At 40.8% G+C, this 23,028-nt stretch overlaps 2 protein-coding genes across 2 annotated transcripts; both read left to right on the top strand.

The window, feature by feature from the left end:
- Nucleotides 1-305: 305 nt before the first annotated feature.
- On the top strand, nt 306-3,749 carry LOC124132972 (beta-porphyranase A-like). The gene is made up of 3 exons (XM_046497156.2): nt 306-596; nt 1,679-1,811; nt 2,024-3,749. Exons 1-3 carry the CDS (start codon nt 366-368, stop codon nt 3,484-3,486), a joined length of 1,827 nt encoding a protein of 608 aa, XP_046353112.2. The 5' UTR covers nt 306-365; the 3' UTR covers nt 3,487-3,749.
- A 1,142-nt stretch (nt 3,750-4,891) lies between these two features.
- LOC124133023 (beta-porphyranase A-like) lies at nt 4,892-7,990 on the top strand. The gene is made up of 3 exons (XM_046497209.2): nt 4,892-5,206; nt 5,920-6,052; nt 6,450-7,990. The coding sequence occupies exons 1-3, from the start codon at nt 4,964-4,966 to the stop codon at nt 7,901-7,903; spliced, it is 1,830 nt and encodes a 609-aa protein (XP_046353165.2). The 5' UTR covers nt 4,892-4,963; the 3' UTR covers nt 7,904-7,990.
- The last annotated feature ends 15,038 nt before the right edge of the window (nt 7,991-23,028 follow it).

Raw genomic sequence — 23,028 nt, 5'->3', positions numbered from 1 at the left:
GTGTGAAGGCCATTTCTGGTGTCCCCCGCCGTGATGTTGCTGGAATATTGCTAAAAGCGGCGTAAAACCATATTCACTCACCTACTCACTCAGTTACAACAGATTCAGCTAACAATAGCCTACTGATTTCATGAAAATATACTTTAGTGCCACACATACGGCAAGGTTTATAATTAAAATGCGATCTAACTTTAACCTTACATGGGTGTCTTTTTAAGGTTGCAATGTCTGTATTAACAGTTGGGATCATGTAACTGATAAGATAGGAACATTCTTTCCTATGCATGTATATGAGGTACAGCCGAGTCAACTGATTAGCACTCATTCTCTCGTTGGGAGATATATCTAGCGTGAAAACAGCAGACATGAAATGTCTGACACTTTTCGTGTCTATTCTATCAAGCGCAAGATGTGATTACACCGTGTCCATCTTTCCTGAAATTCTGAAGATTGGGAAAGTTACACATTTCGACCACGGGCGATGGAATGGGAAGAATGGATTGGACAGCTCAACAACAATTCCTCTTGTTAAGGAGGTTGGAGCTACCGCAGCCAGATGGTTGAACAGAGACTTGGGAAACGGGTTGTTTGAGAAGGTGGGACATATTTTATTATATCCGAGTCTTAAAATAGCACTGTAATGCTCCTCCTTATAAATGAGTGAGCGAGAGAGTTTGGTTAAACGCTGCTTTTAACAGTATTCCAGTTATGTCACAGCGTGTCAGCTTAATGTGGGAAGAAAGCCTGAGGTGATGCATGTTTCTAACGTCTACCACTTTGGTGCAAACCAAGAGTAAGGAGACAAACCTAAACATAAACGGGGCAAACAGGAATTCGAACTCACGATCATACGTTTCTCGCGTGCGCCTTTGACGACTGTGCCACCTCTGAAAGAAGGAATATTTAAGGGACTGGGTTTTACGCCGTTTTTAGCAACATCATAGCAATATCACGACAGGGCACACTTAGTGTGGATGAGTTGGGAGTGTGGCATTGCATACAGCAACTAGTAGCCGAATTGATGTCCTCCATGGTCTCTAGAAACGTGGTCTAACTTAGTTTACTGTTGGTGATAATGGTGATAATTTAAAATAATTTTCAATGTGCAATATTGTTCAAACTGTTTCGCTGTCCTTTGCTGACAGGATGCAATTATTAGAAACATGTTCGTATCGTTTTATAGCTAAACATCACTCCCACTCACACACTCACTATCTCACTCGCCCACTCAGTGTCCCACTCACCCACTCACTCTCTCACAATGTACCCGTGTGAGGAGTTGAACCACGGCACCTCGTGACGACCGAGGTGTAAGGCTAGCTCCTCGCCTCATGCAACTGTAATGCCACTCAATACATATCACTACCCAACGATCTAACTTACAAGATAAATTCAGCAATGGCATACTAATACTAATCGTGTAAGGGGCATGATTAAATTTCAAGAGGTACAGGACGCACTGAGGTGTCGCGACTGGTTGTGCAGTGTTACGCCCCTTTGGCCTGCCAGAGACCTATGATCAAAATTTCGAATCCTGGTTAGTCCTAATATTGTTTGAGCAACCAAGCATGTTGACATGCCGTAATATAAAACAGTCCACAGCAGCTTAAAACTCTCACTCTCTCACTCACTCACTCACTCACTTGAACATTTAACCTTCTATCTCGTTTCATGTCAGGCACCTGAGAACCCAAACAAGAAGGGCTATCCTGATCCGAAGTACTTTCAGGCCAATCAAAACAAAATCAGCAACAGTTACTTGAACGTCGTGAATGGATATGGCAATCCTGAAGTTGTCATGGAAATAAAAGGTATTTCAATTATTATTCCAGTTTGAATCAATAGAGGTTATCACGCGAGTGTGTTTTGAGGAGTGTTTATCTTATATTCTATGGTCGAAAGAAGTAACCTCATTTCTCACAAATAATAATGAATAATGTCGTCATAATATCCTTTAAAAGTTGTTGACAGAAGAGGATGCACTTTCATTCACTCACTCAGAGGCATTATTTTTCTTATTTAGGTTTGTATTGGCCTCATTGGATAGACACCTCTGCCCACCACGGATTCTTCCCTAACAACATCGATGCAGCAGCCGAGTTCGTCTTCCTGCTGATCGACGCAGTCAACAAAGGAACCAATGGAAAACCGCCTCAATTCTTTGAAGTAATCAATGAACCAGATGGTCAATGGAAGAACACAAACTGGACTACCTTTATCACATTTCATCGGGCTGTAGCTCAGAAGATTAAGGCAAAATATCCGAATATCAAGGTCGGTTGGCCAACGTATACTGGAGCTTCAATTTTGTTTGACCGTAATGACTTCCGGACTTGGAAGACATTGGCTAAATTTCTGGACATGGCTCTGAACCATTTAGACTTTTTCTCATTTCATTCCTACTCAAGTATGGATGTGAGTGGAGGCTCACACCATTTCCACGGGAGTTCCGAAGCTAGGCTATTTGGTCTTCTGGATCTTGTTGAGAGCTATTCTCAGAAGAAGAAAGGTAAATTGATTGATATCATTGTCAGTGAATTTGGTCTCGGTCCGGTATCAGGACTTGATGTACAGAAACCCTCCCCCTATCTTGACTGGGCGTATATTTATCAACATAATTCCCAGATATTCACCTTTCTACAACGTCGGGATGTCATGAGAAAAGCGGTAGCTTTCTTGCTCACATATACTGATCTACTTGGGCAGGCAAGTATTAACTACAGCATCCTTGATAAAAACCATAAGGAGAGGGACATTGCGCAAGCTTTCAAGTTCTGGAAGTCCTTCTATGACACAATGACATACTTGCGTATTGACAGTCAGTTCCATAACGCTGAAAGAAAGGTTGTATCGCACGTCTTAGTTGATCAAAGGAACGGAAGTCTCAGCATTCTTTTGCACAACCTTGACCAAAAGCCAAGTCACGTGAAGCTTAATTTTGACAAAGGTTGGTTCCATACATCAAGTGGAAAGTCCACCTGTGAATATCTAAACGCACAGAAGAAACCAACTCTAGATACAAACAAACCAGTTCACGTCACAAACTCCACGGTAACCGTTCCTGCTGAAGCGAGTTGTTACTTCCAGTTCCACACAACCCACAACTTTGCCCATGCTCCGACTGTGACACAGAACACCTACTACTCCACCGACATGGTTGTCGCCATTCACAACACCGTCGTCGATGTTAAAGTAAACGTCCCGAACATTGGCAACATTGACTTTGTTCGTCTGAGAGTTAGTGTCAGTTTCAGCATGAAGTCTCCACATCAGAAACTAAAGACGGTGGTTGTTAACACGCACACCTTGACGTCCTTCTACTCACTGCATACCCACAGCGGCGCTGGTGAAGACACTGTATGGGAGGTATTTGAGTACAACGTCCCCAGCAACATGCTACATCAACACAACAACGACGTCAAACTTAGCTTCTCCGAGGCTGGGGGTTATCTGTCCACTGTGGCAGTGATCGTTGGAAGTCACTGAGGGTGATACATGTAAGGAATCCCAAAAACTGAATGAATAATATTTCAGAATCTGATTATGATCAAAACATTTAATAGGTACTTCATATGTAACACCGTGAACTACATGCTGTGTATAACAAATACCCATGTGGACGTATTACAACTACAATGAGCTTTCAAATGGTAAAAGTGAGCTATTTATAAGAAGTACTTTAGAACGGACTACAGAAAACACATCTATTCATCCTTCTCTCTAACAATGAAATACAAAAATATACAGTAGTGAGAGAACTTCTGTTTTATTTATTGTGAACGATATCACTTTAACATTCCTTTTATCCCAGGAACATTTGTGTTGGGATACGTTGATCATTTGATAATACAGTCACGATCTCAGTTGTCACAAATATACTTCGAGGTTCTGACAATGCGCTCTTTGGTTATGGTTAAGGATAAACAACTGATCACCAATTCCCTTCAAGTTGAAAGTGAAAATGCTAAGGGGTCTAGAAAGCTCTCTCTATATATTACATTTGGATTTTCACATAGAATACATGACCATGCGTGCTCATAAACTCAGGGCTAAACGTTGTAAGGTTTTAAATTACTGATTTGTAACTATTTGCAACAAAGACGAAATATTTATGTCATCATTGGAATACAGGTATCCGCACACAAGCTAAACATTTCACAGCAGCCAGCATTCTGCACTGCGGCATACGAAATGCCACTTAACATGGCTCGGCATCTGGCGTATCAAAGTGATGTGTTGTGAGGGAATTTACTGCAAGGCTGATTCAAAGGATTATGCATATTTAACATAATACAAAGGTTGTCTTTCTTGAAAGCAGGCTAGACTTTTATCATCAACAAGTGGTTCAATTTAGATATTATGTTTTAATTGTGAGTATTTCAAAATGCTTTTTGAATACCTTTGCAGCAAAAGCAGGAGCAAGTTGCTCAACGTTCTTACGCTATGACGTGATTACACATTCAACATATTGTGATACAACCTATCAACACATGTACATACGCACGGACACCTATACGTACATGCAGATACACGCTCACACAAACACTCGAAACATATTCAAACGTGCGCACACACACACACACACACACACACACACACACACACACACACACACACACACACACACACGCACACGCACAAGCACACACACACACACAAAGTGAGCAGGTTTAACTGCTTCGTTTCAGACAATTTAGTCGATTGTACCTAAGATTTTAAATGGTATACATATGCCAATCTTGGTTTAGGGTCACTTACTGGTACATAAATAGATAAGTGCCAACTTTACATTTATTATCACATTAGAAGTTCAAAAAGGTGACTCCAGCTCGAGGCCATGGTGATCTATGCACCTTGAGATAAGAAAATGTTATGGAAATTTATACAAGAGTTTTACAAGAGCACATACCAGAACAGTGTGTGTGATTCTTGGACACCGAAGGGACTACATGCAGCTGGCAACATGCGTGCCGCCCACGTCGTGACATGGCTGTTCTTCTGTTTGCCGTATGCGCAATGCGACGAGACTATCACCATCTTTCCTGAGTTGCTGAAGATTGGAGATGGCGTCAACTTTGACCATGGACGCTGGAACGGCAAGAACGGCCTTGACAACATCGTCGATGATATTGCACGTGTCAAACAAATAGGAGCAACGACGGCCAGATGGGTGAAAGCCGAGGGTTCAGGCGGTGTCTTTGAGCACGTAAGGTCTATAGAAACTGTTTAACATTCTGAATACCAGTATTGTCCTATGGCGTAATGTGTAAGGAATTGTCTGTAGTTATGTGGTGAGTGAGTGAGTGAATTGCGCCGCCTTAAGCAATTTAGCCGTAAGTACCCCGTGGGAACAATAAGAGAACACACATGTGTCACACATATAAATACAGCCTTACAGACCTTTGGCCTCATAAATCATAAAACATATAAAACGTTTATCGATATTGTAGATACAAAGGTTATTGGTAGTTGTCGGTAGTTATCGGTAGTTATCGGAAGTTGTCGGAAGGGAACGACCGTTTTAATATTCGACTGGTTGTATCTTTGTTTGAGATATTTTTGTTTTCTGTCACTGATTCAAAACATAATCTACGGAGTAAAGGAAAGTAAACACAAGTGTCTGAGGGTGGCTACAAACAAAACAAAATTGATGTATTCTGATACAATTGAAATTATTTGCTCAAATCCAATTTGTCAGCAAATATGTTGTATATACAGCTAATTACACCCTCCTTCCCACACACCCACATCCAAACTATCATCCATGCAGTTTACAAATGCAGGTACGGACAAATAACAGTGAAACCCCACGTGCTTACAATAGAGTCGAAATCGTCAATTGGTTTCTTATGAAAATGGAAAGGGTTTTATTTTTTCTATTTACTTACTGGGATTATAACGTTTAGTTTATCTGTCCAGGCAACGGAAAACCCCCACAGGAAGGGATATCCCGACCCTGCCTACTTCGATTCCAAAAAAGGGCAATTCGCACAAAAATACTTGGCCAACATGCAAGGATACGGCCAGCCGGAAATGGTCATGATGACGTCAGGTAAAAATGCCCCAAATTATATTCACAAAACTTCATAACTGCCATCAGTGTGACGAGTGAACGCTTTAACCACCAGACCACTAGGCCATCCAACTTCCCCTACACCCAAGTAAAGTTACTGGTTAGAATTGTCCTCATCAATCCATGCTTGTTGTAAGAGGCGACTAACGGGATTGGGTGGTCCGGCTTGCTGACTTGGTTGATGCATGTTATCGTATCCCAATTGCGTAGAAAGATAGTCATGATGTCAATCAGTGGATTGTCTGGTCCTGATTAGGTCATAAAGATGGAGCTCAGAGTGCGGAGTTCAACAAACAATCAAATAAATTATTCCCTTACACGGATTTAAAAACTAGCAAGCTAACAAAATTGTTATCTATAATGTATGTATTTACAGGGAAGCTTTGGCCACACTGGATAGACAAATCCCACCACAAGGGGTTGTTTCCCAACAATATCGATGCTGCTGCGGAGTTTGAGTATCTTCTCATCGACGCTGTAGACAAAGGAACCAAAGGAACCCTTCCGTTATTCTTTGAAGTCATCAACGAACCAGATGGCAAGTATGCCAGCACAAACTGGTCGACATTCATCTCATACCACGAAGTGACAGCTAAGAAAATCAAAGCGAAATATCCTCAAATCAGAGTGGGAGGGCCCACGTATACAGGCGCATCTTCTAATTATGACGCCAATGGTTTCAGGGTCTGGAGCAGGATGGCTGACTTCATGGACATGGCTCTGGACCATCTCGACTTTTTCTCTTTTCACTCCTACTCTGGCCTGGACGTTCACGGAGGTACCCACCAGTTCCATGCCTCTGAAGCCAAGTTGTTTGGTCTTCTTGACCTTATTGAGAGTTATGCCGATAAGAAGAAAGGAAAGTCGTTCGATGTAATCATCAGTGAATTTGGCATGGGAAGTATATCGGGGATGGATGAGCAGAAACCGTCACCCTTCATTGACTGGGGCCATATCTATCAACACAACGACCAAATGTTTACCTTCCTTCAACGTCGTGATGTGATGAGAAAGGTTGTTGCTTTCTTGCTGACCTACACTGAGCTTGAAGGACAAGCAAGCATCAACTACAGTTTGTTTGACAAGCACCACAACGTTAGGGATGTTGCTGACGCTTTCAAGTTCTGGATGAACTTCCGCAATGCGATGATGTTTTTGAGGGTGGACAGTCAGTTCCACAATACTGAGAGGAATATTGTGCCTCACATTCTACTGGACAAATCTTCAGGAACTGTTTATATCCTTCTTCACAACCATGACCAAAAGCCCACGCACGTGAAGCTAAATTTTGACAAAGGTTGGCTCCATCCGACAAGTGGAAAGTCCACCTGTGAATATCTGAACTCACAGAAGAAACCGATCCTAGCTAAGGACCAACCAGTTCACGTCACTAACTCCATGGTAACCGTTCCTGCTGAAGCGAGTTGTTACTTCCAGTTCCACACAACCCACAACTTTGCCCATGCTCCGACTGTGACACAGAACACCTACTACTCCAGCGACATGGTCGTCCCCATTCACAACACCGTCGTCGATGTTAAAGTAAACGTCCCGAACATTGGCAACATTGACTTTGTTCGTCTGAGGATCAGTCTCAGCAGAGACAGCAAGGCCACTCACGGACCTCCAAAGACGATCATGATGAACAATCACCCCTTGACCTCCTTCTACTCCCTCCAGGCTGGCCATTCCAGTTCCACGGTGTTTGAGACCTACGAGTATGACGTCAGTGCCAGCATCGTACGACAGCACAGCAACGATGTCAAGATTACCTTTGCTCAGAGTGGGGGCTTTGTGTCTACCATCGCATTAGTGGTAGGCAGACACTAAAGTATTTCTCTGTACGTTCATTATTCTCCATGGCAATGCATTCGAGAGACAAAACAATTACAACCACTTTATGAATAAAGTCAAAGATGCAAAATTATTTTTAATGTTATTTCTAGTACAGTAGGTACATTATGACTCATCAGTGAGCGAGTAAATGTGGGATTTATGTTGTCTTGAACAATGTGTTAGTTAGAGCACATGTCAGCTCAGATCCTCAGTGATGCAGGTAGTAAACATTGACCACCTTTGTGGATCCCAAGAGCATGTTACTTGAAAACCAAGCATCAAGGACTCGAACCAACGTAAGAGACGTAACTCTGCTCAGGTCACTCTGGAGCCTTTTGCTGTGCTCCCACATCCCCAACCCACGTTCTGAGCATATGGAAAGCTCCTGTGTCAATATCATCAAGATAATACAGATTTAAGTGAGTGAGTGAGTGAGTGAATATTGCTTAACGCCGCATCAGCAATTTTGCAGCTATTCGCGGCGAAGATATTTAAGAAGTCGTAGAGTATCATTCGATGACATAACAACATAACAACCTTGAATGCTATTTAAGTTATGTGGTATGCTGGTGGTACGCCAGTGAGTATATGTATCACGTTTTTTTCTGAGCCAGACCAAATTTATTTTCAATTTAATTGAAATTTCGGTTTCAAGATGACTTCTCTTCTCATGCAGAATCCTGTTTAGAAATGCCATCTGCGTCTTTTAGAGGACATACTGTAATTAGTATTTCCTAATTGGTATATTTAGTTACAGAATGTATACACATATACGTAGTGTATTACAATGCTAGGAGTGTCTGCAGCTTAATAAAAACGGCTGCGTATATAACATGAAAGATGGTTACTATTATAAAAGACTATACAAACCTGGTCCATGATACAGACTTTACAGAAACACACGGTACATGATACAGACTATACAGAAACACACGGTACGTGATACAGACTATACAGAAATAGACGGTACATGATACAGACTATACAGAAACACACGGTACGTGATGCAGACTATAAAGGAAACACACGATACATGTTACAGACTATACAGAAATAGACGGTACATGATACAGACTATACAGAAACATACAGTACATGATACAGACTATACAGAAACACACGTTATAGGATACAGGCTATACAGAAACACACGGTACATGATACTGACTATACAGAAACACACGGTACATGATACTGACTATATAGAAACACACGGTACATGATACAGACTATACAGAAATAGACGGTACGTGATACAGACTATACAGAAACACACGGTACATGGTACAGATTATACAGAAATAGACGGTACATGATACAGACTATACAGAAATAGACAGTACATGATACAGACTATACAGAAACACACGGTACATGATACAGACTATACAGAAATAGACGGTACATGATACAGACTATACAGAAACACACGGTACATGATACAGACTATACAGAAATACACGGTACGTGATACAGACTACACAGAAACACACGGTACATGATACAGACTATAAAGAAACACACGGTACATGAAACAGACTATACAGAAACACACGGTACATGATACAGACTATACAGAAACACACGGTACATGATACAGACTATACAGAAACACCAGGTACATGATACAGACTATACAGAAACACACGGTTCATGATGCAGACTATACAGAAACACGGTACATGATACAGACTATACAGAAACACACGGAACATGATACAGACTATACAGAAACACACGGTACATGATACAGACTATACAAAAACACACGGTACATGATACAGACTATACAGAAACACACGGTACATGATACAGACTATACAGAAACACCTGGTACATGATACAGACTATACAGAAACACCTGGTACATGATACAAACTATACAGAAACACACGGTATATGATACAGACTATACAGAAACACACGGTATATGATACAGACTATACAGAAACACCTGGTACATGATACAAACTATACAGAAACAGACGGTACATGATACAGACTATACAGAAACACCTGGTACATGATACAGACTATACAGAAACACACGGTATATGATACAGACTATACAGAAACACCTGGTACATGATACAAACTATACAGAAACAGACGGTACATGATACAGACTATACAGAAACACCTGGTACATGATACAGACTATACAGAAACACACGGTATATGATACAGACTATACAGAAACACACGGTACTGTGTTCGGACGTGTCAAGCCAGTGATGCCAATCAACATCTGCAAAGACCCAGAAGATAAAGTAGGCATCGACATTTATCATTTATTGGGGCCTGGCAGTTTTGTTTTTTGAGAAAATGTTTGTCAGCTCTTAAAAAAACACAGTTTGTTTCACTGAAAAGAAGAGCCTATTTAAACAAAGTCTATTTAACTCGCATCACTCAATACTTAACAACGCCTGAGGACAATTATTTTTTCATTATTTTCGGGTACAGGATGAATGTATTTTAAGTCCCTGCCAGCCTTGTCTTTGTTCCGTGAGACTGCTACTTTGTATGCGTGGGGATCAAACTAGAAAACCTGAGCAATATACTCTGTTCTACTAAAAACTAAAGATGAAATTGGTGTTGATGATGGATCCTAACGTAATATTAAATTAGTCTGTTTGAGGTTTTGAACAGGTTCTGTTTATAAAAAATGTACATCTTAATATGTCTATACATTTGGATTGTTGGGTCAATACCAGCACCACGAATGTTGCTGCTTTTGCACTCGGCGATCATCTTCATGACGGGGGTCTGTAAATAATCAAGTCTAGACCAGATAAACCAGTGATTAACATCATGGCCAGAACTTCGCCATCTGGATACGATGACATGCATTAACCACGTCAGCTAGCCTGACCACCCGATCTCGCTAGGCACCTCTAACGACAAGCATGGGTTGCTGAAGACCAATTCTAAACCGTACCTTCGCGGGGATGTCGGGGAAGAGGGATGGCCTTGTGGGCGAGAGGTCTGGTGGTTAAAGCGTTTGGAAATGTCCTCCACACGTCTGTCATAAACCCTACTAATCCGGATGATGTTCCAAAATGTTCTGAAGGTGGAGCTGCAATAACGAGGTCCGGACTATCGGGGTTTCACTGTTATTTTTCGGCACCTGTATTAAATTTGCCAACTGCATGCATCGATCATAAGTGTGTGAGTGTGAGTGTGAGTGTGAGTGTGTGTGTGTGTGTGTGTGTGTGTGTGTGTGAGTGTGTGTGTGTGAGTGTGTGCGTGCGTGCGTGCGTGCGTGTGCGTGCGTGCGTGTGTGAGTGCGTGTGTGCGTGCGTGCGTGTGTGTGTGTGTGTGTGTGTGTGTGTGTGTGCGTGCGGTGTGTGTGTGTGTGTTTGTGTGTGTGTGTGTGCGGTGTGTGTGTGTGTGTGTTTGTGTGTGTGTGTGTGTGTGTAGTGCTGTAGGGGAGGGGGGAGAGGAGGGGGTATTATAATGCTGAAACAAACAAAATAACTGTTGGCTGTAATGTGTGTTGAATAAGTTTGATTCCTCCTCTCAGAGACAAAAAGGTATACTGTGCTCACTTACAAACTGGGATTTGACCAAAAATTTACATTTAAAAATAGGTGTTTACTTTATATCTCAAACAAAGATACAGCCTGACGGATATTTAAAAGGTCGGTCCCTACCGACTACCGACAACTGCCGACTGTGTCTACAATATCAATAAACATTATATGTTTTAAGACTTGCAGGGCCACTGGTCTGAAAGGTTTTCTGTATTTATGCGCGTGACACATAAAAAACCCATTATACAACAAGTACTACCACTACTAGTCTTAGTTGTTCTCTTATTGTTCACATTGAACATTGGTGGCTGAGTCACTCACTAACTCAATAACCCGTTTCAATCTGAGACCACAAAGCCACACACAATTTCATACACATGATGCCATAGGACAATACTGGTATTCAAAACGTTAACAGTTTCTATAGACATTACGTGCTCAAAGTCACCGCCCGTAGCCTCGGCTTTCACCCATCTGGCCGTCGTTGCTCCTATTTGTTTGACACGTGCAATATCAGGGGTGTTGTCAAGGACGTTCTTGCCGTTCCAGCGTCCATGGTCAAAGTTAACGCCATCTCCAATCTTCAGCAACTCAGGGAAGATGGTGATAGTCTCGTCGCATTGCGCCAACGGCAGACAGAAGAACAGCCAAGTCACGATGTGGGCGGCACGCATGTTGCCAGCTGCGTGTAGTCCCTTCGGTGTCCAAGAATCACAGAAACTGTATTAACTTACATAACAAAGTTATACAATATTTTCTTATATATGTTTTCTTATCTCACGGTACATAGGTAAACCTGGTCAGGGTGGCCTCGAGCTGAAGGGGCTTGGCCAAAAGAAGTCACGCTGTACTGCTGTGCACAGACATGGAGCTTGTCACCGTTTTGAACTCTACTCAAATTTGAAAATACATGAAAAGTTGGCATTGGTCTATTTTTCATACCATTAATATAACTCTCCCTAAATCAAGTACACCATCCCGTATAACGTTTAAAATACTAGCTACAATTTCACAAATTCTATGGAACGAAACGACTTGATTATTTCATAATATTTTACATGTACACCGAGTGAACATTTGCCTTATTTTGTGTGTGTGTGTGTGTGTGTGTGTGTTTGTGTATCTGTGTGTGTGTGTGTGTGTGTGTGTGTGTGTGTGTGTGTGTGTGTGTGTGTGTGTGTGTGTGTGTGTGTGTGCGTGTGTGTGTGTTACCAGTGACGACCGAAAGACTAAACATCTGTTCATCTGTATTTAATATATTATTTATTTCAAATGTTACAATAGTGAGTGACCCTTTCATTTGAGCAATGAATCTCCCCGTACCGAAAATGATCGAACGATCCGAGACGCACATTCTCCAAACGACCAGCTGTTCTCTCACCTGACGTAAATTAGGTCTGTAGACGCACAGATAGCATCTATTGTTGACGATCAAGTGCCATGATTCTAATTCTCTCGGCAAACATCTGCAGCAGTCCGTCGGATAACATCGAGTCTGTCCGTCAAAGTAAGACTGGAGGCAACATCCGAGGATTGGAAGAGGATTCCAATAACCTGAATGCAGAATTGAAGACGAGGCCAGCAGTTAACATAGTATGGATAAGTGTTTGGGTCAAGTGATGGCTTACTATTTTCTGACGTGACTATGGAGATATATATATATTTAGCATTGAACTTGGAATCAGGTAAGTTATACATTCACATTATCTTCTGATGTTTTTGAGGATCGTAAGTCTTTTTTTTCTTGAACAACAGTCGAGATTCAACTGTGTGGTGATAGATTTTACCTGTCTAAACTGCAGAGCAAAAGACAGTATAGATTCAAAAATTGGATTTGACCAACAAATTAGAAACGTTAACTTAACAATAGTAGGCCGAAAATGGTCGCCGAAACACTGCAAACTTAAGTTCCTAAACACAACTACACCAATATCAAAGAAATCATCATCCATTAACCATTTCTTATTTATTTCATTTGTATCCGCCTTCAAACATGGGAGTATGCTTTATTTTGCCCTGCAGGTTTGTTTCATGTTAATAACTTTATGATTATAACAACCTAAATTAAATTTTCGTTGTGTTCATTGAAATTCCTGCATTCTGATTAGCTGAATTGGTCACGTGTTATTGCATTCATTTCCCAATGAATGTAAAAAATTAAGCCACGCCCACCGAGGCGCACTACTTTTATTACTGCGGAATGTCGGGGATATCCAACATGACAGTCGAGGGAATACTCTTTCTGCTCACGAGTATCGTCATGTAATGTTTGAATCGGTAACTGACCATGTTATTTGAAACAGCCACCTTCTCCCGGACATATTTCTTCAATTCGGTACAGTCTCACTGTTGCAGTTCTTTTCGCCTCTTGCCTTAATTGACAGGTCCAATGAACATTGTTTTGATCCTACTCTCCGTTGATTGGCTACAGACTGTGTAGGCGTGTCAAGTTATGTGCATAAATTTAACGATCACCTGATTCATGTCACGCCACAGCATGTATTCCTACACCTGGAATGTTTATCAATCTCGTCATTTTTGTTCTGTTTTGATATATACAACTGTTTTTGGTTAACTTATTGTAGATAAAACATGTTTTACGTTGTCGAATTTAATTTTAAGCATTGACTGTATATTTTTTTCGGTTCATTGAGGTATGAATCGAAATGCCGATGTGCAAACTGTATGAATCCGCGTAGTCAATGCTTAAAACGTTATGATTATAACAACCTTTGAGCTGACGATGTTTGGTGCATAATACATGTATGAAAAATCAGAAATGATTATTTTATGAATAATAGTGTGACGACGATGTATAAAAGTGAGTGGCTTAAAAGCTATTTGAACAGTATTTAAGTTATACCACTGCATGTGAGGGAGTGGCTTTGGTTAACACCTCTTTGAATAGTGTATAAGAGTATAATTTCTCGAAGTTCGAAAGATCCACCGTTTCTTTTAGAACATCCTACATATAAATGTGACCATGTCATAAATCCAATTTTGCTAGTCTTTTAGTGATCAAAGTCGGTCGCTCGTTGTAAGCACATTCGGATAATGTCTATTTCACAGTTCTTCGCAACAAGATAGCTTGACATTCCAACTTGACCAAAAAGGACCCGTCTAGGTATGATTAAATACCACTTGACTTCACTGCTCTGTCTGTTCCAGGCTCCATAATTTAGAAACTGACGTCATGTCACTGGAATGGTGTTGAGTGCGGCGTTAAACAAAAAACAGAACAAAACACTTGAATATTGATTGACTGTGCCTCGTCATATACCCCCAGACGCCTGCAGCAGGATGAGACTGATACAGAGGTTCCTCCTCCTGTTCCTCACCTTCATCCTCGTGATGTCGATGTTCCGAATACTCCACAACTTCAGCCCACCTCACAGCAACAGATACCATCTTCTAACTCCCAACAAGGATATAGCCTCCGGCCTTCGAGACTCAGAGTCGGTGCCAAAGTTGTCAAAATCTGACTCAAATAATCCGACATGCATCGAACGTAGCATCTGTAAGATTGAAAGACAAAATGGAGTGGATGTTTATCATTACACTCGCCATTACGAGTTCTATGTTAACTTGACCAGACGGGTGCGGTATAGTGTCGATGTTAGCCACGACGATGAAGTTGTGCCGAGGATAGTGCACTTTACGTGGATCAAAGACGTCAACAACACCTTCAGATTCCATCACCTCATCTCCTTAATGGCGGCACAAAGGTTCACCACACCCAATCGGATCTATTTCTGGCATGACGAACTTCCGGATGGGAAATACTGGAACGAGGCTCTTCGGGTGATCAAGTGCATGTATCTCGTCCACAGAGAAAGAATCACGCAGATCTGGGGTCAACCTCTATTCCTTCCGGTTCATGTGTCGGATGTGATGCGTCTCGAAGCACTGATGGAGTATGGCGGCATGTTCTTTGACCTTGACGCCATTGTTGTAAACAACGTTGACCCTTTGTTAAAGTATGACGTCACAATGGGTCATGCTGCATGGTATATTTTAGCCAATGGGATCCTTTTTTCAAAACCTTGGGCCGATTTCTTGATGGTATGGTATGAAACGTATTCCAATTTCAAACAAGACTATCAAACGAATTCGAATATAATACCGAATGTCATATCCATGCGGGTCCCAAATCTTATTCATGTAGAAAATAACACTCTGTGCCGTCCTAACTATGGCGAGAGATCGTATCTGTTCCAAGAAGGCGTCCTGTGGGACTGGCGAAGAAAGAACTATGTTGTGCATCTTTACATGCGCGCCTACGAGGCGGAAGGATATCCAGCACTGAGTCCAGAAAACATAAAATTTACAAACAACACAGTATCTGAAATAGCCAGATACATTTACTATGAAATGTAAATAAGTAATATTTGAAACATAATATCTGAATCGTTTCCCCAACTATGTCATGTTTGCTGTCTGTACCTGAAATTGTGATTTGATCAAAACGCAAATTAGGAATAGGTGATGCGTATTCTTAAACGTTTTACCTTTAGCAGATATTTCTTGTGAATAGGATAAGGGTTTCGCTTTTATTCACATGATGTGACTCGTAGGTGATAGTGAACCAACCCCTTATCCCCATTCCCATCGCCCGTGGTCTAAATGAGTAACTTTGCCACTCTTAAGAATTTCGGGGTTATGGTAATTGTACTCACATCGTGCACGTGTAAGAATAGAAACGGAAAGCGTCATTCATTTAAGTTCTATTCCTTTCACGATATATCACCTCACTAACAAATGGACGAATGACGATCAGTCAACAAGTCTGAATGCAATGCGGAGATATTCGAGACCTTTGTTATCGAATCTGTTTTCCCAATCCTGACAGTATAGAAATATAAGGTTAAAAAAGTGAAGTTATTGTTAATTGTATGTGCTATAACCAAGACGCCTGTGTAATATTAAATAAAATATGCATATTATCATATAAATAAATGAAACATTTTCAGTTCCTAGTATTTCAGATACGACGTACCACGTGAGAGATATCTTGATCAGCATGAAAACATTATAAGTGGGATTGATCCACTGCACCGGAACATCGAGTACTGATGTGTACCAGTTAAGGCAAAATCGAAAATTGCCATTGTTCCTCATTTGTTTCTTCTTTAATTATATCAGTTTTGTTTGTTTGTTTGTTTGTTGTTTAACGCCGCTATATTCCAGCTAGACCAGACAATCCAGTGATTGACATCATGAGCATCGATCCACGTAATTGGGATCGATGACATGTATCAACCAAGTCAGCCAGCCTGGCCACCCGATCCCTTTAGTCGCCTTTTACGACAAGCATAGTCACCTTTTACGGCAAGCATGGGTTGCTGAAGACCTATTCTAATCCGGATCTTCATGGGTCTAATTATATAAGTACGTCATGATGTTGATATGATGTACCACAATGTGATTAATGTGTAATGACGTCATAAAACGTTGAACAACTCCCTCCTACGTTTGCTGAAAGTTATTAAAAATAATTTTAAAAGATTTACTATGAGAATAAATTATCAAGACAACCTTAATATTGTTTTTTTAACTATGCATGCTCCTGTGAATCAGACCTGCGCTTAGTGTCCTCACAACACATTACTTTGTGAAAAATGAAGTGTCAACCCCATTTGGCTACACCAGATGCTGAGCCATGTCAAGTGGTATTTCGGATGCCGGAGTGCAGAATATCAATCGTTCAATGATGAACTAGTTTTTCGTTTTTTTGTTCTCGTAAAGAGTTACAAATGGGTGGTGTGGCAAATGCTATGAGTAAAATTACATAGGTAAAAGGAATTATGGAACGGCGAACTGTGAGAGCATGTCAGCATCTAGAGAATCTAGTAAATGATAAATTTCAGTACTTCTTACTGGAGGTTAAGATGTGATAATGCACATTTACGCGATGGGATCAAATTGTCATTCTTACTGGGAAAACTGCTAAATTCAAGCCACATGCATTTTTTGTTATCCCTGCAATTCAGTAAGGTGGTAATTGTTTATAACACGTGTCATTTAGGGCTTAATCTCAACTTTATACAGGGACGATGATGCATGGTCTTCAGTCTATATCAGCCAAGGTCTAAAAGAGTGAGTGAGTTGGGTTTAACGCCTCTTTTAACAGAATTACAGTTATATCGCGGCGTGTCAGCTTAATGTGGGAGGAAAGCCCGAAGTGATGCAGGTCTCAGACGTTTACCACTTCGGTGAAACCCACGAGCACGGGTATTGTGCTGACAAACCTAGAAACATAATCGGGGCGAACCGGGATTCGAACCCACAATCATAGGTTTCTGGCGTGCCCAAGGGACGCAACTCTGCACAGCGAATCGCGGCGCCTTAGACGACTGGACCACCCGTGCCCCCTCTAAAAGAAAATGACATATGTCCAACAAAGGTTATCGTTGTAGTTGCTAAAAACGTGAAACACAAGCACAAATGTTACAATTGGAATCGGTCGCATAGCAACGTTATTTAACCGCAGCTCGCTTTTAAAATACGGATTGTATTGATTACTTTTCAATGAATTATCTGGCATTACTATAACCAGGTTCAAATATCGTGACTTCTTCAATTGTATCAACCAGCTTAGTGTAGTAAAACCAACCCTCCAAACCTACGGTGTGACAATATAAGCAATAATATAAAGGCTGATGTGATGTAGTTAGTGCTGACTACGGCCACAATTATATTAAGATGTAGTTTAAGTTGTAGGAGTAGCAAGGGAGGTACTTGCATAAAACCCCATGTACCCCGAGTGATACAACTGCAACGAATTTATTTTACCGACATGTTTTACCCTGACATTTGAATGAATTAAAACAAATTCAAACTTGATAGAAATCTACCGCTCGAAAATCCACGTGTCGTCTTCGTGGCGGGGTATGACGCATTTATTCTCCCACTCAGAAATGTATTTCCCTTTTTATCAAGATCACGTGAACAATCAGATGTCATCATTCTGACATGGAGGTATGCTCAGAAAGTTTATAATGCATTTTAAGAGGCGTAGACACAATAAGTTATTGAAAGGAACGCATTACAGACTAGCGGCCGTAAAAAGAGGCTTATTCAAGGAGTAACCCCTCCACACAGTAAAACCAAGTACAACCACATTTTTCTTCACAAGATGTCATTTAGGCATTAGAAGATGGTGGTTGTTATGATTTCTTTGGTGGCAGACATGGTTTTGGTGGTAAAATGCACATTTGTGTGTCAAAATTAAGTAAATCAAATAAATGGCCCTAAAATAGTCAGTTTGCATATTGCAAAGCTCATTTCATCACAAAATCAGTGTGCTGACTTAGGAAACCTACAATAGAACAAATAAACAATGAGCAACATTGTTTAAGTCGAGTTATGGCCAAAGACAGTAAAATCACTCATTTTTCATTTTTAAATCATTACAAAACTATAGATAATGTAAACTCGATATTGACAATCATGTCATGTGATATATCAGAATTTGTCTGAATGCTTTAGAAGCTAATACAAAAATCCAGGATCATTGGAGGCATTATATGATATCAGAAAATGTAAATGTGAACCCCCCTACCCCCCACCCCCCACCCCACACCCACACACCCACACACACACCCCCCCCCCCCCCACACCCCCCCCCCACACCCCCCCCCCCCCCCCCCCACACACACACACACACACCATCCTCATAAGAACACATCAAATATGTAATTTCATATTGAAAAAATTACTATGGCAACACTCACATTCTTGTACACTAAATTGTTATATTTGAGTGTGTGTGTGTCAGTATGGTTTTACGCCGCGTTTAGCAATATTCCAGCAATATCACGGCGGGGGACACCAGAAATGGGCTTCCCACATTGTACCCATGTCGGGAATCGAACCCGGGTCTTCGGCTCGACGAGCGAACGCTTTAACCACTAGGCTACCCGACAGCCCCTGTTATATTTGAACACATGAATCGTTTAAGTATCTTGTACGAGCTTAAGAAATTGGATTTATCCAATATGGCGGACAAAATGGCCTCCACGATTGCCGCCAATATAGAAAAATGAAAATATTTCGTCTTCACTTCGGAATGTATGAGAAATTTAAATGTCAAAATTTAGGTTTCAACCAGGAACTCCATCTTTCTTGTTATTGTCATATATAAGATATTATCGCCTTTGTAATGTACTGTAATTGCTGATCATATTGACTTACTTTGAAGTGTCAATGTGAAGCACTAATATGCAGTTGCTTCAATATTGTCAGTAACTCATTAACAAATCCAAAACAGTAAGATACATTTACACTTCTAGGGGGTTCAACCCAAACTCTCAAGTTCTTCAACATTTCAACATGTGTCAGCAATGTCGAGAAAAATGTCTTCTTTGAATTTATAACCAGACATCACCATAAGAACATCACGTTTCACAGTGTTCTCCTTGATCACAATTACAGCGTGCAACTGCCTTTCACGATTCACTTACAAATAAATAACAGTGAATACCCAGTCTCGATTATCTCAGCTAAGTGCAATTACTCTATGGAAGCTTGGGTCCCAAGCAGTGTATCGTTAAGTGACACAAGAATGTGAGTTCAAATAATTTTCAAAGGATCTTATCCTAATCATTATCTCAGCTAATATTTAGTCATCTAATATGGTCTCTGCCTTCATATCAGAGGCGGGCACTCTCCAACGACCCACCCACCCTTTCTCTAACCTTCTAACCTTCTAACCCTCTAAACCGTTTAAACAGTTTTGGTAATTGGTGTATCTTTCTCTGAGGTGCTTACAATGCGACAACATCAACACCAAGCAAGAGCCTCAACAAATAGCCGTTCAAATACGTACATTTCTACAATCCTTGCTCGACTTTTGCTTGCTCCTGTATTTATCAAAGCAAGTGATGATATATTCAGATAATCAAGTATTTAATGTCTAAATGTGTTGACATTTCTCTTCTGACTTTTCTAGACTCTTGATATAACGATTGTTACGACAGTAGAAATGTGTAAACATACCTCGTGTTGACTCGCGTGCGGGAGGTGGTAACTAATAAATGTCACCAATAACTATATTCCACACTTTTCATGAACATGTTATGTTCAAAGAATGTTGATATTTTGGGATATTGAGCTCCTGACCGTTATTAACGTGTATAGTTAAACGAGAATGAGTGTGGTATTTTATTTTACACACGTTAAATATGTATTTAAGTGTAAATACATAACAACTTTTGTTCGTTAACATACCAAACTGAAACCGGTTGCAAATGTGGTTGCTCATGAATATTGAATATAAAAAGTAGTTCCTGTGTGACAGAGGTAACATTTATCCAATTAAAACGAATAAAACAAGGTCAACCTTGTACGACACACGTGTGACGTACGGATTTAGTATCTTATCACCTGTATCTTCACCACGTGGGTAATCAACAAACTTATGAATCTTGGCACAGAGTTACTTCAGTGACCAACAAAGATTTCTAGTTGTAGAATATATTTCAAAAAGGCCAAAGACAGTTATCGCAGACAATTTTCAAAAGGGCATACCAAGTTATGACACTTTTCAATAATATGATTAACCATCAAACATGTTTTTACCCATGTCTTTCAAATTAGTTTGTAGTTTGTTTCTATTCAAGTGTCTCATTCATAATATATGAGTGAGTGAGTGAGTATGGTTTTATGTCGCTTTTAGCAATATTCCAGCAATATCACGGCGGGGGACACCAGACATGGGCTTCACACATTGTACCCATGTAGGGAAGCGAACCCGGCTCCTTGCACGACCATCACATCTGTCCAGAGGAAACCTGTACTACATACTGCGCATGTCTTCTGAACTTCAGATGCTGTCTGGGGCGGTCGGGTAGCCTAGTGGTTCAAGCGTAAGCTCGTCACGCCGAAGACCCGAGTTCGATTCCCGACATGGGTACAATGTGTGAAGCCCATTTCTGGTGTCCTCTGCCGTGATATTGCTGGAATATTGCTAAAAGCGGCGTTACACCATACTCACTTACTCACAATACTTCTAGGATGCTGAAGACCCGGGTTCGATTCCCGACATGGGTACAATGTGTGAAGCCCATTTCTGGTGTCCCCTGCCGTGATATTGCTGGAATATTGCTAAAAGCGGCGTAAAACCATACTCACTTACTCAGATGCTGTCTCCACCAAACAAGGCGTGCTTGGTGGTGGGGTGTAAGCAAAACTGGGCGTATCACTGGATGGGACCGGATGTTGTAACCCTTCAACCGGTTGTGTATTTTTCCGCTACTAATTGATATCAACCCAGGAATTGTTCGAGCTGTTAATGTGGCATTAATGCATTAACCATACAATGGTTGTCTGTTTGTTTGTTTGTTGTTTAACGCCGCACTCAGCAATATTCCAGCTATATGACAGCGGTCTGTAAATAATCGAGTCTGGACCAGACAATCCAGTCATTGACATCATGAGCATCGATCCGCGCAATTGGGATCGATGACATGCATCAACCAAGTTAGCGAGTCTGACCACCCGATCCCTTTAGTCGCCTTTTACGACAAGCATAGTCACCTTTTACGGCAAGCATGGGTTGCTGAAGACCTATTCTACCCCGGAATCTTCACGGGTCTACATGGTTATCTTGTTGATGTGACGTCAAATGTGGGTGGACGGCAAGTGGCAATTCATTCAGGTAACGTCTCCAAAGAGATGATATTATGTTTCGATGACCTTCAAAACTTCCGGTTTTCCGCCATCCCTGTTGGCAGTGTACCCAAGGCGTGTAGACGTTGGTTTTCAGCAAGCCAATGCATTGTGTAAGCGTTATTTACGGTTAAACAAAAGTACTGTATGAGCACCTGACAGGTAAACAATCATTGTGTGCTGTTTACCTTCGCAAACCATGTGTCTTAGTATCATGCTCGATACAAACACGCAAACATCCAAATTGTGCTCCAGGCATTGCACCTGTAAATTGTGAATCACGATCTTAAAGTCGAGGTGATGTCTTTTTGAATTTGTTTTGAGCGTTGTATTGTTTAATTTCAGAATAAATGTATTTTTTTTAAAATGTATATGATGCACAGTTACTTCTTCTCATTAGGATTGATATTGGACAAGTGCAGATATCTTACCAAATGGTACGCTATGCCAAATATGTATAATTGAACTGTGGCCTACCAACCCTAAAGTTTGGATAACTTAATGTGTATTGATATGTTCAGAAATGTACACTGTCTAAAATGTATTGTAAGGTATGACTGTCAATGGTCGGGAATGGCGGCCATTTTGTAGCATGTCTATCATGGACGACAGATATTAGGTCTTGACTGGATTTACACCAAGAATTAATACAAAACACTACTACCCTAATGATGCTTAGTTTTATGTGTGAATTAAACGTATTAAAGCAATCTTTGGCCACAATAGTTGTGTGCCATTCTGGTTTAGAATGACCAATTTGAAAATTGGCTGCCATGACTGATATTGGCTTAACTGAAATACATTCTAGAAATATGTGGTGGTCACCGAAGTAACTCTGTGCCATGGTTATAACTCATGTAACTGTTATTACAAATATTGTCTTTATCCCTCCATACAGGTATATTTATAAAATGAACC

The sequence above is a fragment of the Haliotis rufescens genome, unplaced genomic scaffold (genome assembly GCF_023055435.1).
Source record: "Haliotis rufescens isolate VD_foot unplaced genomic scaffold, xgHalRufe1.0.p SCAF_18, whole genome shotgun sequence".
Classification (NCBI taxonomy): domain Eukaryota; kingdom Metazoa; phylum Mollusca; class Gastropoda; order Lepetellida; family Haliotidae; genus Haliotis; species Haliotis rufescens.
Note: the sequence above shows the minus strand (reverse complement) of the source record. Positions and strands in the feature narration are given on the sequence as shown.